Genomic DNA, 25747 nt, shown 5'->3' with positions numbered 1-25747 from the left:
GGCAAATCTTTTGCATGGGCCATGTTGAAAAGAAGCTTAAGAGCTGTCATTCATGCAGCTCTAAGATACTGGACAACAGCACTGTGGAATAATTAATTTTACTTTTGTAGAAATTTTTTTCATTTTCCTCACTATTCTTTTGACAACTTCGTACTTATTGAAGCTTTGCCTTCCGTCAAGTTCTCAAAAGAAGAAAAGGGAATTATATCCAGACAAATGCATCAATAATGCTGAAAGCAACTTTAATCACATGAAATATTTACAATAAGCACAGGCATACAGTTTACATATATGCACACCTATTTGTATACAGGGCTACATGCTTGTATCTGTTACAGTGTGCATTACAGCTTGTAACATATACAAGCATGCCTAAGGTTCGTCATTTTCATTTACTGACCCCCAGACATTAGCACTGAATAAGTACAAGCATACTTAACAAAAGTTCCTGTCATTGATGGAAGCATGCTTAGTTCATTTATGACTTTCATTTATTGACCCCTGGACATAAGCATTGAATTAACGGAAGAGAGCTGGTCATTGGACGGCATGGAAGTTACCAGAATGATGGGGTCAATGATGCTAGCTACTGCATAGTTCTCACGGCCCATATCATCTCTGGGTAGGCTCGTATCATTACTGTTGAGAAACAGTAGCTTTAACATGTGCTTGTAGTAGTTTAGAAACAGATGGGGGCATCTTAGGCTTTCTTTCTGTAACCTGAAAATGTGTAATCATAATTGTGCTTACAAGCCTCCACATATGCAGCTGCAACCCCACCCCCCTCCAATGGTTAGGTTATGCTATACATTATTATGAACTAGCATAGTGACAGACAGTAAAGATCCATCAAAACTGCTATGGCCTGTGTGACTGAATGCTGTTCAAAAATATTTCGCCCGTGAAAATTTATGCCCTGACATTGTCTAGTCTAACCATCCAAATGCTATTACATAGATTTTAAACTGGAAAAAGAATGTGCTTACTTTCAATGGCAAACGTTTAAACTTGTATGATAAACATGTTCAGACAAGATACTCTTTTTGTTCACAGTTGTTACTATCCATGCCTAATCATCTTTGCACTTTCCATTTTGAGTACTACTGGTACAAGGTATGTCTGTGCTGATTAAGTTTGGGAGGATGAAAATTTTTACCAGAAAATATTTTAATGTATTTTTAAGATCAAGATCAATGGACTTTTTGCCAAAACCTAACATGGTATAATGGGTTGTTAACTGCCATGAGAAAGCAATAAAAAATTGGGAGTTTCTCAGCGACAGAAGGCATTGGAATGATGCATGTTTTTCAAATGAGCAAAAAATGTTCAGTGCCATGTTCATCATTATGAGCAATAACCAAATTGGAACAGTCTGCATAATCTCATTCTGAAACAATAGAGTACAAAAGCAGACTGTTAGAGGTGCATCAAATTACGAAAATGGTCCAGGAAATATTAAACTAGGACATCACTCAAGGTGGTGTTGAAATGCTGTACACTGAATACAGAACAATGTTCAGTAACACACTCGTTTCAAACAGTACACAGTCAATGCCTAATATACGTTTTGCTTGTCTGCGTAGTCCTCTCTCAGTTGTGTACTCTGCAAGTTTTACGAAGATCAAAAATTCATAACCAACTTTCTACAATCCTGAAGTTTGTGCGGAGGTGCATCATAGTTCCTTCTGTCAAGTAGATATTCAGAATTGTTTGAGAATTAGTGACTAAGATATACTAAATGGATATAAAAAGCTCAACAACAAAGGCAGCAGGTTAAAAGGCAGTATTTGCTTGCCACAGGCGGGGTAGTTGTTTAAAATTTAAATAAAGAAAATGTGCTTGTCCAGCTTCACATGGTGTTACTGGTAACTCTTACATTATGCACACATGTTAACCCTTTAAGTGCCAGTTAAAATTTAGAAGAAAAAAATATTAGAAAATGCCATCGTCCGTTACTGTGTGCCCTCCCCCTTTTCTTTTGCAGATTAAGAATAAATGACATAGCTATTAACTTTCAATTTCCATTAATTCTACTGCACTTTCACAGTTCACAGTAAACTAGACAAGCACTCTGCTGCATAGGTGTTGAACAGCAGCACTCCTTGCCTCCAGCAATAAGAAAGCCGATCTATTCGAGATCTATTCCCGCTGGTGGCTGCAGACAGAGCCATTTCAAATGTAGCATTCCTGCATTTGAACTTGATGATCATAGTCTCCAGTTTTCTTGATATGCAGTGTTGGGCATGAGGACGACGATATTAAAGCACAGTGCAAAAAATGTAAAGGCTTAGTGGAGAATCTTTTTAACAGCAGCTCTTTCAATGACCCAAAGAGGTAGTCGTCATATTTCATGCAAAATAATGGCTTCACAGTCGTCTTCCTTCTGTTGTCATTTATTCTTTGTGCACCCATCTTTTGCTGCCTGTTATGGCACTGTCAGCCACAAGCACTAAATATGACGCAAGACTGTTGCTGTAAAATTAGAACTGTGCATCAGTGGTAACGTTGTGCCACATTTAAATTCTCCACGTGCCACTTAAAGGGTTAAGCAACATTTCTCTGAATGCTCTAGATGTCCTTAAGCCATTGTAAACATTGTAGGTTAGAAAAGTAAAGTGGCACTTAAAACATACACAGCACAGACGTGCAAAATGCTCCTCGAATGTCGCTATCTCGAATCAACACGAGGTAGCGCAGCAAGATGTTCAACAGACCTTCTGTGACATGCACCAGATGTGTTCTTTACCTTTTTTCATTCTCCTGAACAAGAACAATCATGAAATTCAAGTTTGCTTGCAATTAACACAAATTCCCCACCATTTCCTAGGGTGTTCAGACTTCGCTTCCTCAATGGTTGGTTCACTTAAAATAAGCCCCTCACTTCCCCAAATTTTTTTTACAACAAACATTCAGGCCAATTTGAAACAGAAAATGATGCACACTGTTAGTCCAGTTTTCTATTAGACCAATACTTTGAGCCAAGCTATCAAGCATATCAGTAAAGGAAGCATCCCCTAAGACTGAGGGTATAGTCAAGACAAAACAATCGAAGTGATGCACACACACAAAGGTGATGGATGAAAAGGCTTGGCTTTATTCCTTTGCCACAACCAGTCTCAAAATATGTGGAGATCATCGTTGGACCAATGGTTCTGAAGATACATAAGGTTAATGACAGGGCAGAACGATATATGCAAAAGTTGAGGGAGCAGATGCAGACAATGTCGCAATGTCTATCATGCCTGCACTCTTTGCACACACACTGGCACATTTGATACGAAGTAGACATGTAACTGCCACCCATTCCTTCACAAGCATAACACCTGAAACATGGAGTGATCTGCTCGCCTCTGTTGACAGACGTCTTCATTGCACTTTTCGCATCCGCCCCAGTCCCCCCAGAAAAAGACTTAGTCGTGTTGTCATCCCTTCATTCCGATGACATGTGTAGGAATGCCTGCGCAGGCGAGTGTCCCAATGTCACTGAGACTTCATGGACACAAGCTTCCGTTGCCTTGTCCTGTAAAAAAAGCAGCACCACAATCAGCATCAAGTGGCACCATATCGACAAAGGAGAGTCTCAATCATTGGCCAGAAGTGGTGCCCTTAAAATAGTGGTGGACAGGGGTTAATGGCAAACGTACTACAAGAGACTCCTCCTTTCAGAACATGCAGAAAAAGCACAACACTCTCCAAGAATTATTACAGCAGCTTTGGTGCAGATCAACTTCAGAAAATGATTGGTGATAGTTTTCCGTATGATACCAACACCCGCCTCGCACTGAGGCTCGTGCAAGCACTCCTTACAACCATAAGATGGGTCGACTCTGGAGATCGGCACATTGCTGCTTATAAAGGTACACTCACACACTAATTTAATTTAGTCCACTATTCCGAGGCAATGTTTCCCAATAAAAAATTGCACGGAAACTAAAATGTAGACATTATTAGCATCAAGTGAGATGTGATCAGTAGTGCACAAGGCCAAGCCACTGGCTGTCTGTCAACCATCATTGCAGAAAAATTAATGGGGCAAGCATGTGCACCCTACTGTGATATTCCCGATTTTATATCTTGCTTGGCATCCTGCCACGAGAGTGTTCACCACTCACAGTTGTCCAGAGGAATCACTGCAGCTGCAATGTGATGCTGCGCAAGTAGTGACAGCAAATAAAGACTGCACCAAAGCAAGCATAAAACCAGATAAAAGCAGTAAGGTTGCCACGTGTATTCTTGAATCCTTCATCTGCTTGTGGTAATGACTGCAGATGGCATGAACTGTACCCTGGGCCATGTGGCAGTTCACAGTTATGTGACACTAGTTTTACACTAGAGAAAACGCAGGGTATGTGGGAGATGGAAAGAAATTCAAGACGATGAGCAAACCTAGAACCAGCTGAAAGCAGAAGCCAATGCATCGAAACATTGGCCCCTTATATTGGCCCATTATATTCTGGAAGCCCCTTTAATGCAAAAAATTGACCCGCTATCCTGACCCTGCGAAAGTGGATGGCCAGTGAAGCTGGTAGAAAACCATTCACATGCCATCGATAGGGATATGAAATTTTTTATTGTTCTGCCTAGTCTTAGCACGACACCATTGTTGAGCATTACGATTTTGCACTCTTCGTGTTCACGCTTTTCAAAAGTCTTAACTTTGCGTGGTCTACCCATAGCAATCTTGCAATGAACTGAATGAGTTGCTAGGCAGCTATCCTTTTATATATGAAGTTTGGTGACGTCACTCACTGATTCCTATGCTGCTGTTGCCCATTTCCCACCGGAGCAGCTTATGCAACCATAACCTTTACCAGAAAACATGCGGGGAAAAGGAACGTGCTTCGCATTGTTCACAGGTGCCTTATCATCCACTGTGCGGTTTGGATGCTTGTTTTGTGCTTTTCTTTATTGAAATGAATACTGAGCTGTGCCTTGTATGCCTGATTCCAAAGGAGATATGTGCTTTTTTTTTTTCTCATGGACGCGAAAAATCCCGACCAACTAGAGGCTAACAGCTTCGCCTGTAAAAGCCATTATATATCTCACTAGCAAACCTATACACTAAAAGGTAGTTCAAATCACTCAAAACATCAAAACTACAAACTGCAAGCTACTCAAAGTAACTTGAAAAAGATTATTTTGTACATAAGAGAGCTGGAGGGGTTAAAATGACATTTAAAATTGGCTTGGGCTCAGTATAGACCCAGGCTGAAGGCTCAAGCAATGATTTATGGTATGTATATTTGTTCGCTTTCTGCAATGATTAGCTCTAGTGAATTAGTGCAATGAATACTAAGGCACAGACATGAGCTAAGGCACTCATTGGCAATATTGGATGCTACATTTTGATGTGAATATAGTTGTACACATTTAATAATCTAGAATAGTTCTGATCATTACAAAAAAAAAAGGTAGCAGTTGTAAGCATGATGCATACAACACTAGTTCTATTTACATATAGAATTGAGAGTGAAGTCAGGCTTTTGGAAATTTCATGTAACAAAAACAAAAGTACATGTGCTTCGTTTCTCCAAGCTCAATTTATGAAACCTTCATAACAAGTAGTAACAGGTGGCACCGCCGGCTACCATGCTATCTCTTGCTCCTGCATACATCTGAATCACAATGCACAGTTATGTACTATAGTGCAAACTGCTCAAAACATATGTAAGCCTATTATATATTGCAAAGTGGCAGGGTAGTGACAAACATTCTCTCTGAGTACACACAATCATTCCAGACACGATGCAAATGTGAATCACAATGTCGATGGACGAGTTTTACCATTGGTGATGCTCAGTTATAAGTGAACCATAGCTGCAGTTGAGAATTGTCTACATTTACGGTCACTCACATAAGTGACAGCACATGGCCATTCTACGTGGGCCACTTTACAGAATGCTACGAAGCAGCAGGAGAAAATGTGCAGAGGGGTAAATCTGTACAATCCGATTATAGATTACAGAAGCTCATGCACAGTGTTTAAATTTCGCCCTTTATATTCACAAAGCTATCCCACCCATTAACGACTTCCACAAATAATCAACCCAACCGTTTCAAGGTTCCTTAATTACGGTATTTTCACGTTTCTAAGCACCCCCCCCCCCCCTCTATTTTCGCAAAAAAGTTAGGAAAAAAGTTTGCGTGCAAATCTAAGCACCCTCCTATTCGTTAGGATGAGCACGTAGCCAAGGCCGCCAAACGCACTTGCTCACTCTGGAATCATTGCTCAGCAGACCTGCAGTTGATGCTTCTGTTGGACGCGTTTCGCGGCCATCTGACCCCGGAGGTAAAGACAAAGCTTTGGAACATCAATAGCGACATGGTTGTGATTCCGGGTGGCATGACGCCAGTGCTGCAACCCCTCGACGTTTCAGTCAGCAAGCCCTTCAAAGCCAATCTCCGACAGGAGTACGAAGAGTGGGTGCAAAAGCCTGACCGGAAGAAGACGCCGACGGGAAAGCTGCAGAAAGCGTCCCCATCAACCATTGCAAAGTGGATTTCGGACGCGTGGAAGAAGGTCCAAGGTAACGTTGTGGTCAAATCATTTAAGAATTGCTCGATCACAAACAACTTCGACGGAACGGAAGACGACCTGCTGTGGGATACCAAGAGCAGCGGTTCAAGCAGTGCGACGAACTCGAGTGGCAGTGATGGTGACTGAGCATCCTACACAAGCGGTGGGTTTACTGTCTGCACCGATTTTTGTTTTGAATGTTTGCAAAATAAAACGTTATTTCTTGCACCTATCTCGTCGTGATGTCACAGCGAAAAGAGGGAGGGGGGGATCATTCTAGATTTTTCTAATCTAAGCCCCCCCCCTCACTTTGGGCCTCGTGATCGTGAAAAAATGGGGGTGCTTAGACTCGAGTGAATACGGTACAAAGAGCACAAATGCATCTTTTCAGCCTTCAATCAAAAGCACTGTCACGAGCGAACTCTCACTGGTAGCACCAATAAATTGAAAAAGTGATAATGAGAAGCAACCTAAGCCAGCGGACAAGAGTGGATATGTCTGCTTGTCGGTAAGCCTTGACTAAAGGTGGTTGAGCGCAGGGAAACACAAGGACAAAAGAAGGCACATTGAACATACAGGACCTAGTAACAATTATCTTTAATTACGAGCAGAACAAAACTACCTTCAGTGAATGACGTCACAGATCACGTGAATCACTTCACAAGAAAAGAAAAAACAGAGCACCCAGAAGAACTCAGAAATGTCAAACAGTCATGGCATGCGCAGAAAATTCAAAATGTCAGTCAAGGTTAGAGAAGTTTTACTGATATATGTGTCACTAAAATTGTGAATTTACGTGGCTTTAATTATTAGGTGATTAACTTTACATTTGTTTCTGCCTACGATAGCTGTTTTATCGAAAAGAGGTTCGCACCCACACCTCTGGCTATGTAGAGCAAGAAAACCATGAGGTGTGGTGGAGTTTTATTAGCCTTATTGCTATGCTCTCCAAACCACTCATTGGACACAAACAAGACACAACGTCCTGTTTGCCCTATGTAACAATGGTATGCGATAGATAACACACGTTTTGCTCTCGATTTTTTAAGCCTTTACATTCTTAGTGGGATCTGTGTTTTTTTACATAAGCTGCCCAGTTTACTCAGTGCTGAAAAAACAACTTGAACCTCATGCAGCTTGTTTCTTTAAGTTATATGAGGTACCTACCCGGTGGATGTAGGGAATAACTGCTACAATTTTCATCTCAAAAGTAGGACAAGCTTCTGTGTTACACACTAAAACTTGCATTTACACGTCGGAGTAACTCTTCTGCAACAGAAACCATCAAGTGCAATGGATAGCCAGTCTTTAGGAGCTGTGAAGCCTGTTGATTGAAACTTGTTTTTTTTTTATTTATTTATTTACAATACCCTCAAGGCACACTGGGCGTTATAGAGGGGATGCGTAGAATGTACATAAAGAAAACCATCAGTAACAACAAAGCATTAACACGAAAAAAAGATTCCTAAAAAATGTTACAGACTTAGCAGGCGACAAGTACACTCAAATAAAGCAAATGAAAAACAACAAACAAAGTATTAGTGTTCATTAAATGATGGCAGGACTTAAGTGCATTATCATAGCACATCTTAGTAATTCCCTTTTTAACTAGCTTGGAATGGCCAGAACGGAAGGCGAAAAGTGCCTTATTTGCCTTGGGCTCGTAACACCAACATGTAAGGTGATCAATGAACACAAATTTAACATCTAAGAATCTAATGATTCCATCTACTGGCATTTCAACAGTCAATACGAGGGGACAAAGACAACTGCATATAATCGATACAATGTCACTACCCTCATTCTGGAAATACTCAATGTACAATCAATGAACACGATAAAATCGCATACATAGCTAAACATTTGTATACACTTATGGTTCTCTAGGTGCTGGGACATAGGTCCGTCAATCTTGGCTAAAACAAAGCGCTTAAAATTAGAGTCAGACAGGAGCCTATACAAACACCTTTATTTTGTAAAAGAGGAATATTGTTCTTTTGAATAAACGTTGAAGATAGGTAAAAGCTAAGTAATTCCTAAAAACCTTTGACGGAGACACCTGCTTCACAAGAGAACTTGACAGCCCCAAATTCATCTATACATTCCTCAACACAGTATAACAATTCAACATGTGGCAGGGAATATAGGTCTGTCACACCTACCAAGAAGGCCTTCGTTAGCATGAGCGTTAACAAAATCTAAAACCTGGTAACAATTCTTGACAAGAAACGGGTCTCAGATTTCCAAAAGCTGGCAAGCACATATGGCGCAACTTGCTTCTGCCACCTGCCATTCCCCGGAATAACTCAACGAACATTATCCTTGTGAGTGCTAGCACTAAAAAACACACCTAAAGACATTTTTTAAATTTTTTTTCAATACTTTTAAGCAACATATCATGACCCATGCTACTGCACAGCTCGATGGCTCGGGCCTTCTTAACTTTAGGCGAAGAAACTGCTCTATGCATTAAGAAGTACTGAAACAGCTTTGTTAGCCTTTTCGTTAAAACAGTCGTGTGAAAACAGAGGGAAGCCAACCTTTTTATCCACGAGTAAGACACAATGTTCTCCAAGACGAACAAATTAAAGAAATAAAGAAAGAAAATGAGTCGTCTATCATATCCTGTTGTCCTGTAACTGATATTACGTCGGGCGAACGGGACGTTGCGTCAATGAACGGCTAAGAGAGATAGCAATAAGGCCAATAAATCGCCACCCGATGTGGGTGTGAACCCCTTTTCGATAAAACAGATGTCATAAGCAGAAACAAATGTGAAGTCACTCGCCTAATAACTGAAACAGAGCAAAATTCACTATTTCAGTGACGTATTTATCAGTAAAACTTCCCTAACATTGATGACAAAGAAGTGAGTTTTCTGCGCATGCCATGATGGTTTGACTTTTCCGAGTTCTGGCTGCTCGGCTTTTTTCTTATTTGGCTTTTTTTTTTTTGTGTGTGAATTGATTCACCTGATCTGTGAAGACATTCACTGAAGATAGTTCTGTTCGGCTCAGTGAAGGAATTAAAGATTATTGTTGTTGGTGGTGCCTGTGCATACAATGTGTTTTCTTTTGTCTTCACGTTACCCTGCTCTCGACCAACTTTAGTTAAAACGGTGGAAGCTGTTGAGTACAGACGGCCATAGGTAATGGCAGACATTGACACACTCATATGCAGTACCTATATGGTGCCACCATGAAGGATCTATATTAGTCTACAATAGAACCAATTACATAACTGCGCGTACACCATACCTCTTGCTTAGCTACACAGTAAACACTACAGCACAGCTTTGAATTTAAAATTAAATTATGGGGTTTTACATGCCAAAACCACTTTCTGGTTATGAGGCAAGCCGTAGTGGACGACTCCGGAAATTTCGACCACCTGGGGTTCTTTAACGTGCGCCTAAATCTAAGCACACAGGTGTTTTCGCATTTCGCCCCATCGAAATGCGGCCGCCGTGGCCGGGATTCGATCCCGCGACCTCGTGCTCAGCAGCCCAACACCATAGCCACTGAGCAACCACGGCGGGTGCACAGCTTTGAATGAAATTTAAAATCAAAGATTAAATTTAACTCACTAATGAAAGAATTTCATTTGGGCCCCACCAAATATGTTATAAAAGTGGAATGTACTAAACTTGCTCAAATGCCCCACAGTCGTGGCCTTGGTTCCAGGAGGTTTTAGGCTGATAAAGCCCTGCAGGCATCTGCTTTTTTGGGTTGTTTCCCATCTTTATAGTAATCATTTCTGTTGGTATAGTAATTTCTATAGTAAGCAATCTTGTACTTTTTTAGAGAGACCGAAAGCCCCCTCGCATTAAATTCGTGGTCGCATTATTTACGTGCAAATGTGGTAATTACTATGTTTTAGTACACAACATTACCGAGCTGGTTTACACAAGGTGCCACAAGCTATGTGTTTAGCATCCTGAACAACTTGATACTAGTCATATGCTGAAGCTAGAGCTTGCGTCATGAACTTCACTGTGGATGTTGGTCTATATTTCATATGTGCTCAGAAAAATTGGTGCCAATCATGCATCCCGTCTAGAACTTCTTATCGTAACGCCCACGACAACTGAAACATCAGTCACAAATGCTACACAGACAGAGGAACAGCAGAAAACATTTCCAACTGACACATTAACTTCTACAATGCATAAGGTTCACTATACATGCTAAGTTTGTAGCTCAGGTTCTGCGTTCAATAATTTTTAAATATTGCAATTTTAAATATCTTGAAAGTGTTGTTCATGCTTTTACTTCGCAATTCGCTCGTTTAGTGTACTTAGTGGTGTGGTGTACCTAAAACCTTGGATAGCAAGTCTGCAATATTCGTGTAAAAGGGCTCACATCCTTGTGTTCAAGCTATGCTTTTACGACAGAACTTCTTGCTAGGCTAGTTGGTGCAGGTTATTGAACAGGAAACCTATGAAACATAAAGACGAGTATGCAACAGAAGTGGTCAGAATGAGCACTGAACTTACAACTCCTTCCTTGTAAATCAAGTGCTCGTCCTGTCCATGTGTTCTCCTCTGTACGCATTTGTCTAATGCACGCACGACGTACGGCAGTCCTGAGCAAACAATGCGAGCTTATTTTACAAGTGAAACAGTACACGTGCCATCATCTTTACGCTATTGGTGCAGGTATGATCTGCTGAGGTGTTGCACTGCCCTCAGTAAGCATGCCACAATCAGTCACATGCAGTGTTGCAACAGCGCACTACCAATAAGCACAACGAACATACTTTGTGCACTGCAACAGTCGCTACAGCAGTCCAAGCTTCTTGCCTCTAGCAAGATGGCAACAACTGGCTTCACTTTTGGAGAGCCACCTCCACTCCATAAATTTAAGTATATAACCTCCTTGGTGTTGACACTCCCTTTTCCTCTCTTCATGGTCGCCCATTCTCCTCTTTTCAGGTTGCCATATTAATGTGAATAGATTTATTGGCATTGTAAGACCAGTGTTCTTTTCATCTATCTAGCTATGTCACCAAAAATGTTGGTCAATCCCGAAGATAGTAGATAGTGCATTCTAAAAATGTGGGCCGTTAACGGGTATGTACCACTCTTCAATGAACCTCTCCAAAGCCAACTTGAGTCACTGTGTAGTGGGTACATGCGAACTTCACGGTGGCAGCGCCAGAAGGTGCAGTGTGTCGAGAGGGAAGTGCAAGGGTAAGTGTATTGCAGCCTGGCTGTAGTACACGCCTCATACATAATGTGTTGCGGCTATTTGCATACCTGGATAGTCATTGTAAATGAGTTCTGCCCGAATTTTTGTGTTTCGCCATAGTTAGCACAGAGTGCATACGGCACCAATGAACAACTCGGATCACGATGAGCTGCCGTTGACAGCAGCAGAGAGGCAGAGAAGCTGAAGATTATCTGCGTCACTGAAGAGGAAGGGAACAGAGCCACTAGCCGAAGATATGACGTGAACAAGTCACCGATCAGCTTATGCAGACTGTTTTTTGAAAAGTTTTAGCATTGCATGCAGTTATTTCCATGCATTATACGTGTTTGTCTTCTTTCGCTTCTTTCTTCCCTAGGGGTTGTAATTTGAAGTGAGGTTTCAGAAAAATACACTACTTAATAAATCTATGATCTCTTGTACATCTGGCTCGAATGCTGGCATTTTCGCAGTGTTCACATTCATGCAAAATGACTTGGCGACATTCCTGCCTGTACATCAACAGTGCTGAAGCAGTAGTTTGAGGGTGCCAAGAGTGCCACTTTAACTGCAGCAGTGCAGCACCAGTGACGGCACATATCCTCATTTTTGAGAGCACAGAAGGAATGTATCCTGTGCCAGCGGCAACACCTGCTGGTGACGCTGGTAAAGTACTGCCAGAGACGTGCTTGCATGCTGTTAACAGGCCTGAGGTCCATACATGCTGAATCATAAGCCTGCATATTTTCGAAATTTTGTTCCACAGTGTACTTTGATTTTTGTTCTTTGCCGTTCTACTAACCATTGCCAGGTTCAGGCATCTGTTTAGAGATGCCTGCTTTTCAAAGCTTATTTTCTTCCAATCTTTCAATGGTTGAACTAAAGAGAGTGCAAGAAAGTTGCCTCCTGCCAGTGCATTAGAAGCATATATGCAGTAGGGTGCCTTGGTGCCTTCTCTCCTCTGTTTTCTACTCAGTGGCAACATTCTTTAAAGGAGTGGGAATGCCATTTGCAATGGCTCTTATCAGACTATCTGTGCACGCTCCACAATTTCCTTGCCCACTTCACTTGGCTGCTGTATGCATGCAATTATTTCAACCACCAAGTTTGCTGTGGTTCCTGCAAAGCGCATGTATTACTCTATAATTGCTGGCAAATGTTTTCCTTTCCAAGTGAAAGGAAAGTCTGCCCATTTCTTACTATTAATAAACTGCCACACGTAAAGCTTTAATGTCATTTGCATTGAACAGCATTTGCACTGAATGTCATTGGCTCAATCCTACATGGGTATGTATAATATCAAACAAAAACTAAATCTGAAATTAAATGAGCTCGGGCAACATTTCATTTCAATGTGTTTCATAACCTAACACATACTCTCCAAGGGAGAGTACTGTATGCGAATACAGGAGCAGCAGAAACAAAACATGATATGTGAATTAGAATCAATTAATTTTGAAGGAGCTGTTCATTTATTGTTTTTTGAATGCATATACAAAGCTACTGCACATTTTACTTTATTGGGAACAGACAGCGTCTTGGTGCATTAATCCTGTTCCAGAATGTTGGCAGTGTTTGTGACAACTCACTGTATTCATACCTGGCTCAAGTCTTGCCTCAACTTCATATGAATAACTATTACTCCACTACTTGTGTAAACGTGTTCTGAAAGTTTTATATGACTACCTTAAATCTCTACGTGAAGCCAGTTTCCTGCTCCTAAGTTTACATACTATGTGACGCCTGCAGTTGACAGGAACCACGATTACCACTGTGGCAATAAGAGGCAGTGGCTAACACTACAAGGGCTAGGTTTACACAAAGGTACCCAAGGAAATGGATGGGGGACAGCAACTGCCATAGCTCAATTAGGAGAGCATTGTACACATGCAGAGGTGTGCAATTAAAAACAATTAATTTACCCTATGCTTTCCTTAACTTCATTGCCTGTCAGTTTCAGCTTATTGTTACTATAGCTATAGATGTTATGTGACAGGTGATAATAGGCAGTTTGTCGAAATAAATCCAAAAGCAATCAATTACTGTAAGCCACAGCAAACCATGTTTCAAGGGCCAAGCAAGTGAACAACCATACTCAATAATGTTGAATGATCCACAAGAGCAAAAATAATGAGCATGTGCAAGTCCTGTGAAGTAAAATTTAAGTTAAACCGATTGATGGTGAAACAAGACAGATGCAGTCCAAGGTTATATATGTTTTGGACCCCATATAAGGACATTCACAATCAGTAGAGTTCATTGGTTATGGGTTGGCCCATACGCTTAACAGAGGTTGCTGAAGCAGACTGCAGGTGAGCACCTCTACAATGAATGCCTTTACAACAAAATGACCTGTATAACAAAGGAATGATTCTGTCCTGTTTCTATAGTAAGCTGTGCGGTGCATGACTTTTACAACAACGTAACCTGTATGATGAAATCTTGCCTGGTCGGGAAGGCACATGATGATACAGTACAGATGTCTACTAGGACTCAAGGTTATTAAAAACTCCAACACTTTGGCCCCCACACGGTAGCCTTGTTCGTGACTCAACTTCTTCCCAAATAGATGAGATTTTAGCAGAGATTTTAACTTCGCAAATGTGTTGACACTTCTAATGAAGCAATCTTCCTAATCAAGTCACTTGTGAACAGTACACTTGCTTATCTTAGGCACTGAAAAGCTTGAAGGTGCGTCTGCACCACAAAGCGAATGTTTATAGTTATTGTTATCTCCTGATTTTGGCTCTGAACACATATCTACTAACTAAAATCAAGGGAAATTGATCAATACAGAATTGAAGCTTGCACGGGAGGCACTCCAAAACCTCCAAATTTTCGAGCAAGTGATTCTATGTTTTTTTTTCTTTGTTGACTTCTGGTGTAAGCCAATTTTATTGTTATATAATACTTATTGCATATGTATCTTCTGCTTTTTCGAAATCTATCCCGTTGAAGCAAAAGTAATGCTTTGGAGACATGTGTTCTGAATAATTGAATTTTTCGTTGCTGTGTGCTGTGTGTTAAAGATAGGTTCGACAAATATGTATGTGAATGATATGTCATGCTGCCTTGAACTGTAGGGGCGCAGAGGCTCTGTCAGGCTTTTTGCCTTTACCTCTGCCCCCTACACGGAGAGAATCCGTGAAACAAACAATAAAGAAAAAAAAACAAATGCTCCCTGCACGCAAGCGTAGTCTATTTATTTGTACAGGTGCTTCACAGGATCCGACCCCGGAATATTAGGTGCGGGGGGGGTTACACTATAGTTTTTACAAGCAGCAGTCAAAACTACATATAGTAGAAAGCAAGAAGCTTTTGGTTTGTAAGGAAATAGGTAAAAATCTACACAGGTAATGTAACATTATACAATTTTAAGCATGATGCAGCCGCTGAATCTACATTAACAGCAACGTCTAGCCAAAAATATGTATCTAATGCTAGAGAATCAGCGTATCCAGCAGTTTCCTAAAGATTGCAGCATCTTGAATGTTCGCTATATATTCAGGAAGATTAGTATTCCAACACTATGGCATGTGGCAATGCAGATGTGTTAAACGCATTAGTGTGACCGTAGAGAAGCTGAAAACAGATTATGGTGAAAACGGCAGGAAATGCTATGTAGTCTAAAGAGTGGCAATGAAGAGAGATGTTTGCTGTAGATAATTTTGTGCAGAAGACAAAGAAGCAAAATGTTTCTATGAGACTCCAAAGGAGGTGAGAGTGACTGCTTGATGCTCGTCCCACTGGAATGTCTGCTGTAATCATTGACAATGAAGCGTGCAGCGTAGTTTTGGATTGATTCCAAACAGCGGAAAAGACAAACTTGTTCAGGTGACTAGATGACTGATGCATATTTGAGTTTAGTATGTACCAATGTTTGTAGGCAAGTTTGAGCATGGAAAAGCAAGCATCGTAAGGGTTACACTTTAGGTAACCTAGCATATGGGATGCATCAGCTATTATCTTGTCAGTATGAGTAGACCAAGAAAGGTTGGGTGTGGACTGAACACCCCATTACTAAGTACTTGTAAGATAAAGTGGTTTGGGCAGGACTACCCCCAAGAAAATACTCAGAGATTGATCGCTTTCAAGTAAAAGTCATTTGGTTATATTTTTTGTATGTATGCAAGTTCCGTGGAACCCAGGGGTCCCGCAAACGGAATTTTATGGTTCCAACAGCAGCCAAAATGAATCCAACCCCATCCCCACTTGGGTGGATTAACTTGCATAAATGATTAAATAATTTGTGCACTTACTATGTTCTCATTTTTAAGTCACTCGACTGATTCATTGCAACAATCATCGCGAGGCCAAGGATAAGTACATTGGTGGGAAAAAGAAATAAGGGGGGTTCCGCAGTTCTCTGGGAAGGCAGGTGGGATTCCCCAAGGCACGGAGCGAGAATTTTTCAGGAGGCAAAACATCGTTCACTACGGCGTCCCATTAAAATCGCGGCGGAGGGCATGGCGCCAACGTACCCTCTGTCGTTCAAGTTTGCGTGTGGAAAACAGAAGGAGGTGTGAGGGGCATTCACCTCCAGAACTATTTGCCACTAGCCACTTAAACATATAAATGGATGTGCTCGTTTCTGATACTAGCGCAAACGTCCCCAAATGTCGAAGCAATGGTACAAACAATAGTCCGTAGACTCGTGGCAAGTGTGGGAGGCGACAAGACAGCCCATCTCATCTTGCTCACTGTCGCAAGCAGCGTGCATCTTTGTATGTTGACCCACCGAAGCCTCCTTCATGTCGCATTAGTTGGCTTTGTTTTGTGAATGGAAGACAATCAGGAGGGACAATCCGGAAACATTGATGGCACAGTGTCTGGCAACAAAACAGGCCGTTTCGGCTTGTCTTGAAGTTGAACCCACTAGTTCGCCAAAATACCACCTTCCTCCAATGTCGCTCTCCGAGAAGTGCTTCTCACAAACAGTCAGAAGCTCTCTACCTTTCCTTGGGGTTACCCGAACCTGCACTTGCAATGGTCGCGAGTCACTAGGAAAATTGAAGGTATTTACCTTTTCCTTACAGGATGCGCAGCCACTGCTGCAGTTCACGGTAAATTTTCGCCCCGTCCTCAAATGGCACAGATGGAAAGTGCTCACCTTTGCAGCAACAGGAAAAGTGTGCGTGCATGTCTTTGAAACCAGTGCTGCTGGTGCAATGCAGACACCCATGAGAACAAGAGACAAAAAGCATACAAACCGTGAAGAAAACTAAGACAGCTTGCTCGTCGGAGCACATCGCATCCTAAGCCGAGCTTTGTCTCCCCAGGTCACCTATGCACGCATGCACGCACACATGCGAGCGAGGGAATTCGTGGGACCAGCAAACGTCATCTGCTCGGGGATACTATGTGGCGTCTCGTTTCATGGCATGTAATTTGAGCAGTACTAAGCAATCACTGCTGCTAAAATGTCCATCGCATTTGTTTCTTAACATTCTTGATTGAAATCTGGGAAAATTTACAAAATATGGGACTACATATCACAATTATTGTGCATCACGCCCATAGAAGAGCATGTAAACCATGGGAACCTGCCTGACGCGTTATCTGTTGTGTGGCGACGAAAACTGCATTTCCTCCTTGCCAAACCGTGATGCTATCATGCCGCCCGGGCGCACCGTTGCAGATTCCCCTCCTAAAATAATTCTTGCTCCGTGCTCCGAGGCTAGAAAGTTTGGCAACCCCTGGATAATGCAATCATCAGCAAAAATGCAAATAAACAACGCAATTTCAGAAGGAAAGTCATTTATAAAAATTAAGAACAACAAAGGGCTAATATCACTTTCTTGGGGAACACTAAACGTCACTTCGGTGAGAGGGGAAGAAATGTTATTAATGACAGGAAACTGCTTACAAAAACACAGAAAGTTTCTAATCCAAGAAAAAGTAAAAGGACCTATGTGAAAAAATAGCACTTTAGCTTCCGCACTTAAGCTACGCTATCGAATGCCTTGGAGAAATCAATGAATATGCAATCTGTTGCAAGGTTTTAAACTTCTCATCCATCAAAGGTCTACTTTCTTTTCTTGCAAGTTTTTGTACTTGGGCTTAAATATCCCGAATTAGGTTTTAAAAGTTACTCTTTTGAGAAATTTACCGTGTAGACAATACAATTATTGCTATCTAAGCAAAATAAGCAGACAGGTAATAAATATTCAAAGATATAAAAATTTAGCAAGCAGCAAAAAATTTACTTTTACTGGCAAAAAGGTGCTGTTTTGCCTGAAGAGCAAAGCATCGATTGCAATAGCAAATTAGTAGACAGCCATACGAAGTAAGGATAGTAGTTTCATCAGCTGCATAAATTCAATAACATTTGCTTACTAACTAAATTAGCAAGCATGGTGTCACGCGCACACAGGCAAACATAAAACTCATCTCGCTCAGTGAGCTGTCAAAACGCCAGCGTGAGTGGCAGAAGCAGCGAAGAGTGGCTGCAACAGCGAGAGAATTGGCCTTTGTGCTGCCTCTCGCTTCAACGCTAACTAAGCGGTGAGAACACAGCGCACACGAAGCTATGAGCCCTCGGCGCACCTAGACTCTGGGCTAATAGCAGATCGCTTTCAAGATAGGACCCACGTGGCTGACTCTACCCATCACAGATTCACTTTCAACCGTGCCATACACAGCCACCACTGAAGTAGGACTCCCGCACCCTTAGTGCCTTGCGTCCGCGGTGGAAGATGGCTTGCTTCCTCCCCACCTTCCTCCCTTGTGGGCGCAAGATCAAGCCACCATCCTTGGCTCACCCTCCCATGCTTTCACTCACACCTACAGCATACAGCGCGAGACCATGGTGTTATTGCACCTGGACTTTATATGGAATATTACAACGATGACGAAGGGTGTACTTGGAATGTCCATATAATTTCTATCGCAATAAAAGAAAAATGAAAATTTCACTTTCACTTAAGAGGAATAAGTTCTTATTCATGTCGAAAAAACTTTGGATTAAGCCAGGGTAAATTCTATTTGTATTCTATACAACTGATGGTCACCCATCACATCAACCTAGTCAGCCCAGATTTCACAGAGGGCAAGAGTAACTTAAAAGGACTAAATAAAATAGGTGAAAGGAAAAATGGTTTCTTTTCCAAAATATTCACAACACACCAAGCTGCAAATGAGTTAGAATGGTTTTGGGGCAAAAATTTCTTCCTTTCTTTCTTTCTCTGGTTTATTCACGGCAAATTCGGTACAAAATTACCATGGGAGACATGGCAAGATTTCCCACCAAGATATCAACTAACAAGAGAACCACTCATTTCAACAGTAAATTGACAAGTGCTTGGCCATTGAAGAGGGCCTCTACACAGTTATCTCCTACACAAAACATGTATTTACAAGAAAGTCCTCTCACAGCTGCATGCTTGGCATGCACCATTGAGAAGAGGGCAAAAAATGTGGCATTAATCTTGGCAAACACTTGTCGCCATACTGGATGAAGCAGGGGTGGGGAGACCATCTTAGGCAACTTAAAACATAGGTGATGGTGATAGTTGTGATAAGGCAGGCACAGATTTGTAATCGTAGTCATCACAGAAGTTTTAGCAAGATACTGGTAAGCCTGTTTATATCAGTCTTCTGCAATTAACAGATATTCCCAATATTTCGTGTTACAAATTCCTAGTATTCAGGTGCCACTAAGAAAAAGGAAACATTACACTCATTGTTCTGAAATATTCAGTGTCTTGAAACTTGCACTACCGAAATAGTATTTTTACACTAAAACAATGGGCATTTGGTTGGGACAGATTATTAATCTGGAAAATTAATGTGAGATTCACAGTAATGAGATGTGCAACAGTAAGCGGTATCATGCTTACGCAATGCATCATTTCTTCAAGTTAGATCTTATGAAAATGCTTCAATATTTGCCCTACCCATCTCAGAATAGTACTGTTCATACCGTTTTATCACTTACGATTCCCCTACCCTCCCCCCATATTTTTTTTGCAACAGTAATGCTGTATCCTCACTCACTTCTCACTATAGTAGCAACATGCAGCAACACTACACTTGAGGCAGAATAAAAAAGAACATACCTTGACTCTGCTCTGTAGGAGGTGTATTCGAACCACATCACATTAGGAATCAGAGTGGTGTCTCTCAGCATGAGCAATTCACTGAGGTACCTAGCATGTCAAGATAACACAGTTTATGCATCTGATCATCACAGCACTTCGATAGTTCACCAAACATAGCCATAGCAAAAAAAAAAAAGTCACTGGCATTTTTTTTTTCAGCCACAGCATGAGCAGATGCTTCACAGTAGCTGCTTTAGTGCATCTGGTCCGAATAATATTCAAATACAATAAGGTAGCAATAAAAGGACAGGATCAACATCTTAGCAGTGTAATAACAGGAAGTCAATACATTTGCCCTGACTAGTCACCTTTCATATAAAAACCTTGGCCTCATGCACAAACATGTTTAGTGCTTTTTTAGTGTGTCTTCTTTCCTTTGGTCAAATGCCTATAAACTACAGTAAGCATGCTACTGCTGCTAAGTTGTGAGAAGATACATTGGACAGTCACTGCAATAAGGCATTTCACTTTGTATGGAAATTGCTGCTTGCACCATTCCATTGCTCTACTCAAACAATTCCCTTTAACTACAATTCCACAATGATGTTAAATTACTAGTCATCAACGATTTCAAGATAGGTTCACAAGTAATGAAAAAGAGTATCTTTTCTGAAATGGTACAAGTGTACAAAGTATATTGTTTTCCAAGTGCAACAGATACAGTGAAACCTCGTTATAACGAACAGTTAAAAAGTCGGAAATTAGTTCGCTATATCCATAATTCGTAATATAAAATTTCGTAAAAAATACATGCAAGAGGAGCAAAATTCAATCAGAGAAGGCACAGCAACTCGAACGATGCTTACTTGGGTCACGTTCATTTATTTACGCACAAAGAACTGCGTTATCGCGGCCATTTGTAGAGCGCCTTCTCCAAGTCGCTGAATGCAGGGGGCCGAAGACGCTGTGCACTTGTCCGCATGGTCTCGTGTGCTTGTGCCTTGATGACAGCACTACGCACACCCGCGCACCGCACTCGACACGACCACCGAAAGAGCCTCCACACAACGCTACGACGGCCACGCCACTGCTAACACTAAAACGCAAAAGCAACATTCGATCACGCCGCTGCCGCCGCTGCTGAAGCGGCGCTGTCAGCGGTTGTGAGATGCGGACGATTTCTTTGGCTGTTAACTCTCGATGACGACGTGGAATCTGTGGCGCTGTCAGCGCCTGTGAGGTAGTCCTGAACGTTTGCTACGCCGCACAACACACTTGTAGTGCAACGAAGCCTGCCGCCTGCTATTAAAGTGAGGTAGGGCTTGGCGTCGCGAAGTTCGTTATATCCGTTTTATGCTAAACCGCGTTTGCTATAGGAAGTTAAAAATACATGTGTTTGACAAAAATATTTCGGAAGAGTTCGATACATTCAATAATTCGTTATATGCGTGTTCGTTATATCGAGGTTTGACTGTACATGCAAAGTGCAAGTGAGGTGAAGCCCACTGACAGGCACGTTAAATCCAGTGATCGCTGGCAAGTAATAATATAATGCTGAGAAATAGGATGCTGTGCCTTCTGCATAAGAACAGTGAGCGTGTCCAGGTTTTGACAACAAATCAGGCCAAACCATGTGGCTGCATATACCACATCATCTTCATGATGTATACAAATGAGCAAAAAGGCACATATTTCAAAAGCAAAAAGCTTTCTGAAAAGACAAAACTCTCCTGATACACCAGTTATACAGTAGGGAAGAAAAAAAGAAAAGAAAACCAGAAATAGGTTACACCTTACACAAGACAAGTACAATAATACACATTAACACACACTTTCAACCAATGGGCCAAAGGCACAAACATATGCAAGGTGCTCACCAGGAAACAATTCGAGGGTAGAGCGGTGTGAGTATGAACTGGGTTATGCAGAACCAGAGGCAGGCAAGCACAGAGCCTATCAAAGCTCCCCAGCACACCTGTGCCCATGTGTGGTATTCCAGGTACACTCTGTGGACAAAATAAATAAAACCGGTGTCACGCCATCATCACATAAAGCAGAGATCTCAGCCTAACAAACCAATATGGTGTGCAACACGAGTGAAAAGCAAGTCACAAAGGAATGCAGTTTGTTGACGCTTTTGCCTACTGGTCCAACATCTTTTATATGGCCGACCTTTTACACAATTTGATTCATTAAATTGTCACTGAAACAATTAGTCATACTTAAGGGAATGATTCAGACATGGATAATACTAGTATCACTTACACAAAGTGTTCTCACAGGAATCTTATCACAGTTCACAATATTAAGAAAATGCCTGTGGTTAAAAATTACCCTCCTCTCAAGCCACAGCCTTTCCCCTCCACTCGTACTCCACATGGTTGTGGATGCAAGAACTGCATTCTCCAGCAAGACCAGCGCTCTCTACTTCCAGCCAGTTTGAATGCGTGTTTTATCGCTTACAACTACCACTTAATTCCGATACGTCCTTTTTCTTACAAAAGTGGTTCAGCCTCAACATGAAGATTATGTGCAGCCTGTCGCATCTTATCCAGCCTGCACTCACCGTGTTGCACTTTCTGTGCATAATGATTGCACAGGGGAATGAGCACTGGCTTATCAGGATCCTCAAGGCGGCTATAAAAAGTACAGCATCTCATCAACCTCATGCCAGATGATGACATCCCTGCAGCTAACCTTTCCTGAAGAATGAGAATGTGAGATAATACCCTCTGCGCCTCACGGGCATGCATCACTACATTATACTAGGCCTTTGTTGCTGTCTTCCTAACTCTCATCTCTTTGTCACCCAGCAGAATTCCTACAGAGCACAGCTGTTCTGAATAAATGCCTTTTTCTGCGGCACCACAAAACCAGACGTTTCTTTCTGCACACACAGAAGCACATGAACAAATTCATGCATGTACACACACAAGCTGCAGTACAATCCTCACCTGGAAGTGCTTTATTGCTCTGAAAAATCTTTTTTTTTTTCAGGCAAACAAATTACTATGCATAAACATACTAATAAATAAAATATTTGTGCACTGTTGTCAGGAATATTTTAAATAATGTCATGCCAGGAGCAAATGAGATCGCTCAAGATGATGATCATAGACAAATTCTACGTAGAATCAGCAGTGGCAAGAAAAAAACTGTGCAGAAGGGTGCTGCTACAACCAGAAAAGATATGAAATATTTAAAGTTTGATTATAAATTAAAGGGCCCATGCACAGTGCTTCAAAATTGCCCTTCATTAGTGAGAGACCTCCCCTGCCAGACCTCTGTTCATGCTGGACTCAACCTCCTTTGAGAGTACTGAGCATGTACACTCACATGCAAAATGAGAAATGGCTCCCCTTTTTCCATTCCTTTAACTGTGAGCATGCAGAAACTCGCACCACAATTTTCATTCTTAGTTTCTTAAGTTGTCCTGTTTCTAACTATTGGCCAGGTCTGGCCAAACACAAATGGCCAGACCAGGTTTACAAGTTCTCGAGAAAATAGAGCTCTCTCTGACAGGCAGCAGCCTGGCTTTTGCACACAAGTGTATATCCAACCAATATCATACAGGCCATATAATAGGCGTCCATGATCAACCAAATATTACTTATGCAGCCTGCAGCAGCTCCACTAACTGACCACAAAATTTGTTTCCTTTGCCCCAGAAAGCAGACCACTGAATTTCAAAGAACTAACAACATAAAAGGTTCACCTCTGCTGTTGAAATTAGGTCTCGCACTATTAATAAACAGAGCTGGCAAAACAGTAAAATCTTACAATACAAAACTCATATAGTGAGATGGGAGAATTGCCTGCAGTTCTTGATGTACAGAAATGTGTATGCTGGCACTGCTGTGACAGGAAGGCAAAGCACTGCTCGAACATAGCCACAGGCACATGCACCATAAAAAGAGAGCACAGTTGAACTTCTATCATATTATACATACCTCAGAGGACCAGTAGTACATGGGTGGTGTGCTACAATCCCCCAAAGCATCTTACGGACACAATGACAACGGTTTGAGCGTACCTAAGAACATAATGCTAGCTACATCCTCTTAACTGCAGTGCACTTGACTGATCAATAATTTATGGCCAGCCAGTGATGAGTGATATTAACAATGTAATATTGGCCCATGAATTAGCCACACATCCTCAACCTTGATTGAAAAGTTGCAAAAACATTCTTTTTAGACTTTAAACCATATATTCGTTGCACACCTAATCTTGGGACAACTTAGCAACCGCTAACAAAGCCATGAACTCAGCATACCAAGCTGTAGCCATATTATTATATAGTTAAATATCCATATAACAAAGTCACTAAAATGGGCACTTTTCTTCATTATAATAAAATTTTAATTGAAATTTTACTTTCTTGCACAAATAAATACAGTTGCAGGCGGAGTTTTCTTAGCTCTCACCGAAGGCGCTGAAAAATTTTCCATATTACTGGGCAATAAACAAAAAAGAACTTCAACAAGAAAAGAAAATTAATTTGGTTGAATTTGATAGTCGGCCACCAAAGATACGGTTTTGTGTGGGGTCAATGATATCTTCACATCGTTGGTCCAAAGCGAAGCCTACACCCCCCCCACCCCCACCTACACGGTCACGCAGCAAAACAGTGCGCATCAAGCGGCCATCCTTTCCGGCTCACCCTCACATGCTTTTCTTCACAACCACAGCATACGGCGATTGCACTTGGAATTTATATGGAAGATGACGGTGAGGGGGTAATGTTTCTATGCTGCTGCTTGTCCGCTTCGGCGGCTGGCCGCTCTCTGTCACACGGCATGCAATGCGAGAGGTGCGTCTAGTTCACTATTTCACGATCTGCGTCCACGGTTGTTTCCATTTACATATTGTCTTGATATTCCTTCGTGCAGCAGTGAAATTGCGCTATACTGAAATTGTGTATAAACATTCTTCGATATACAAAGGTTCAAAATAAATGGAGTTCTATGGACAAGAAGTTATAAGTTAAATATATAGAGAATTTCATTCTATTGAAGTTCTTTATATAGATTTAACTGTATGTCAATGAGTGTTGTACGTGTTGTGTTGTACGTGTTGGTGTTATCCAGTGCAGCCCACGGTGTAAGAGTAGGTTAGGTGAGGGAACGGCGCGGGCGCACCGCTACGCAGAAAGGAGGTCGGAGCATTCTGCTTACACGGAGGTCAACAGAGGGCACTACTGACTGTTTCCCGGGTCTCCCACTTTCGCCTTCGCGCCATTCAATTGTTTTTGTCTGCTTCGGCTTGTCCCTGCTTTCGCGCGCGCGTTTAGTCAAATATAACTCTCGGATCGACTTATTCTATGTGGCTGTGCGATGGTAAAGTGCTTCGTGCCATTTTGTAGAAGCGGCTAGAAATCGTGTAAGGAGAAGTATTCACTTTTCAAGCCACCCCAGGATGACGCAAGGCTCGAAGCGTGGCGGCGAACAATACCTCGCATGGACCGTGTACTACAAAGAACAGATCGTGTTTGCGAAAGGCATTTTGCTCCCCACTTCATCTTGAAGACGTGGTCAGCGAAAGTTGATGGCCACGTGTTAATGTCCGGCAAGAGAAGAGCGGGCCTTACAAAAGATGCCATTCCATCTATATTCGAAGGAGCGCCGAGCTACCTTTCAAAGCGGATCAAGAGCCCTCGCAAGACAGCGAAGCGACTATCTGGTCGCGCAGCTTCTTCTTCAGCCTCTCAACAGAGCAGCAGCGTAGTTGGATCAAGACTTCTCGCCGACACGACTCAACCTGTGGCCTCTTCCGATGAAAGCGACTGCGTTGCGAAGTCCTGCGAGGCCTCGCCGTTTTAAACACTCTTCAACGAAGCGGGCAGCATTTGCGTACCTCAGCATTCATGGGCAGCACATCGCACCGACGTTGAAGGGGTGAGAGACTCTGTGTTTATTGACGCACAGGTAATACACAGGCAAAGGGACGGTTCTTCCGTAATTTTCAATAGAAAGACTTTGCATGTGCAGAGTGACCTCACAGTT

At 41.8% G+C, this 25747-nt stretch overlaps 1 protein-coding gene across 1 annotated transcript in view; it reads right to left on the bottom strand.

Moving 5' to 3' along the window:
- Positions 1 to 225: 225 nt before the first annotated feature.
- Positions 226 to 25747, bottom strand: part of LOC126547687 (dolichyldiphosphatase 1-like) — a 37546-nt gene continuing 12024 nt past the window's right edge. Inside the window, exons 6-8 of the mRNA XM_050195636.3 lie at positions 21620 to 21748; positions 19761 to 19850; positions 226 to 3520 (exon numbers count right to left, since the gene is read on the bottom strand). Of these exons, the coding sequence (XP_050051593.2) occupies positions 3481 to 3520; positions 19761 to 19850; positions 21620 to 21748 (259 nt within the window). The 3' untranslated portion in view covers positions 226 to 3480. The remainder of the gene's footprint in view (positions 3521 to 19760; positions 19851 to 21619; positions 21749 to 25747) is intronic.

This window comes from Dermacentor andersoni, chromosome 1 (assembly GCF_023375885.2).
Source record: "Dermacentor andersoni chromosome 1, qqDerAnde1_hic_scaffold, whole genome shotgun sequence".
Taxonomy (NCBI): domain Eukaryota; kingdom Metazoa; phylum Arthropoda; class Arachnida; order Ixodida; family Ixodidae; genus Dermacentor; species Dermacentor andersoni.
This window is presented reverse-complemented; position numbering and strand designations above follow the sequence as displayed.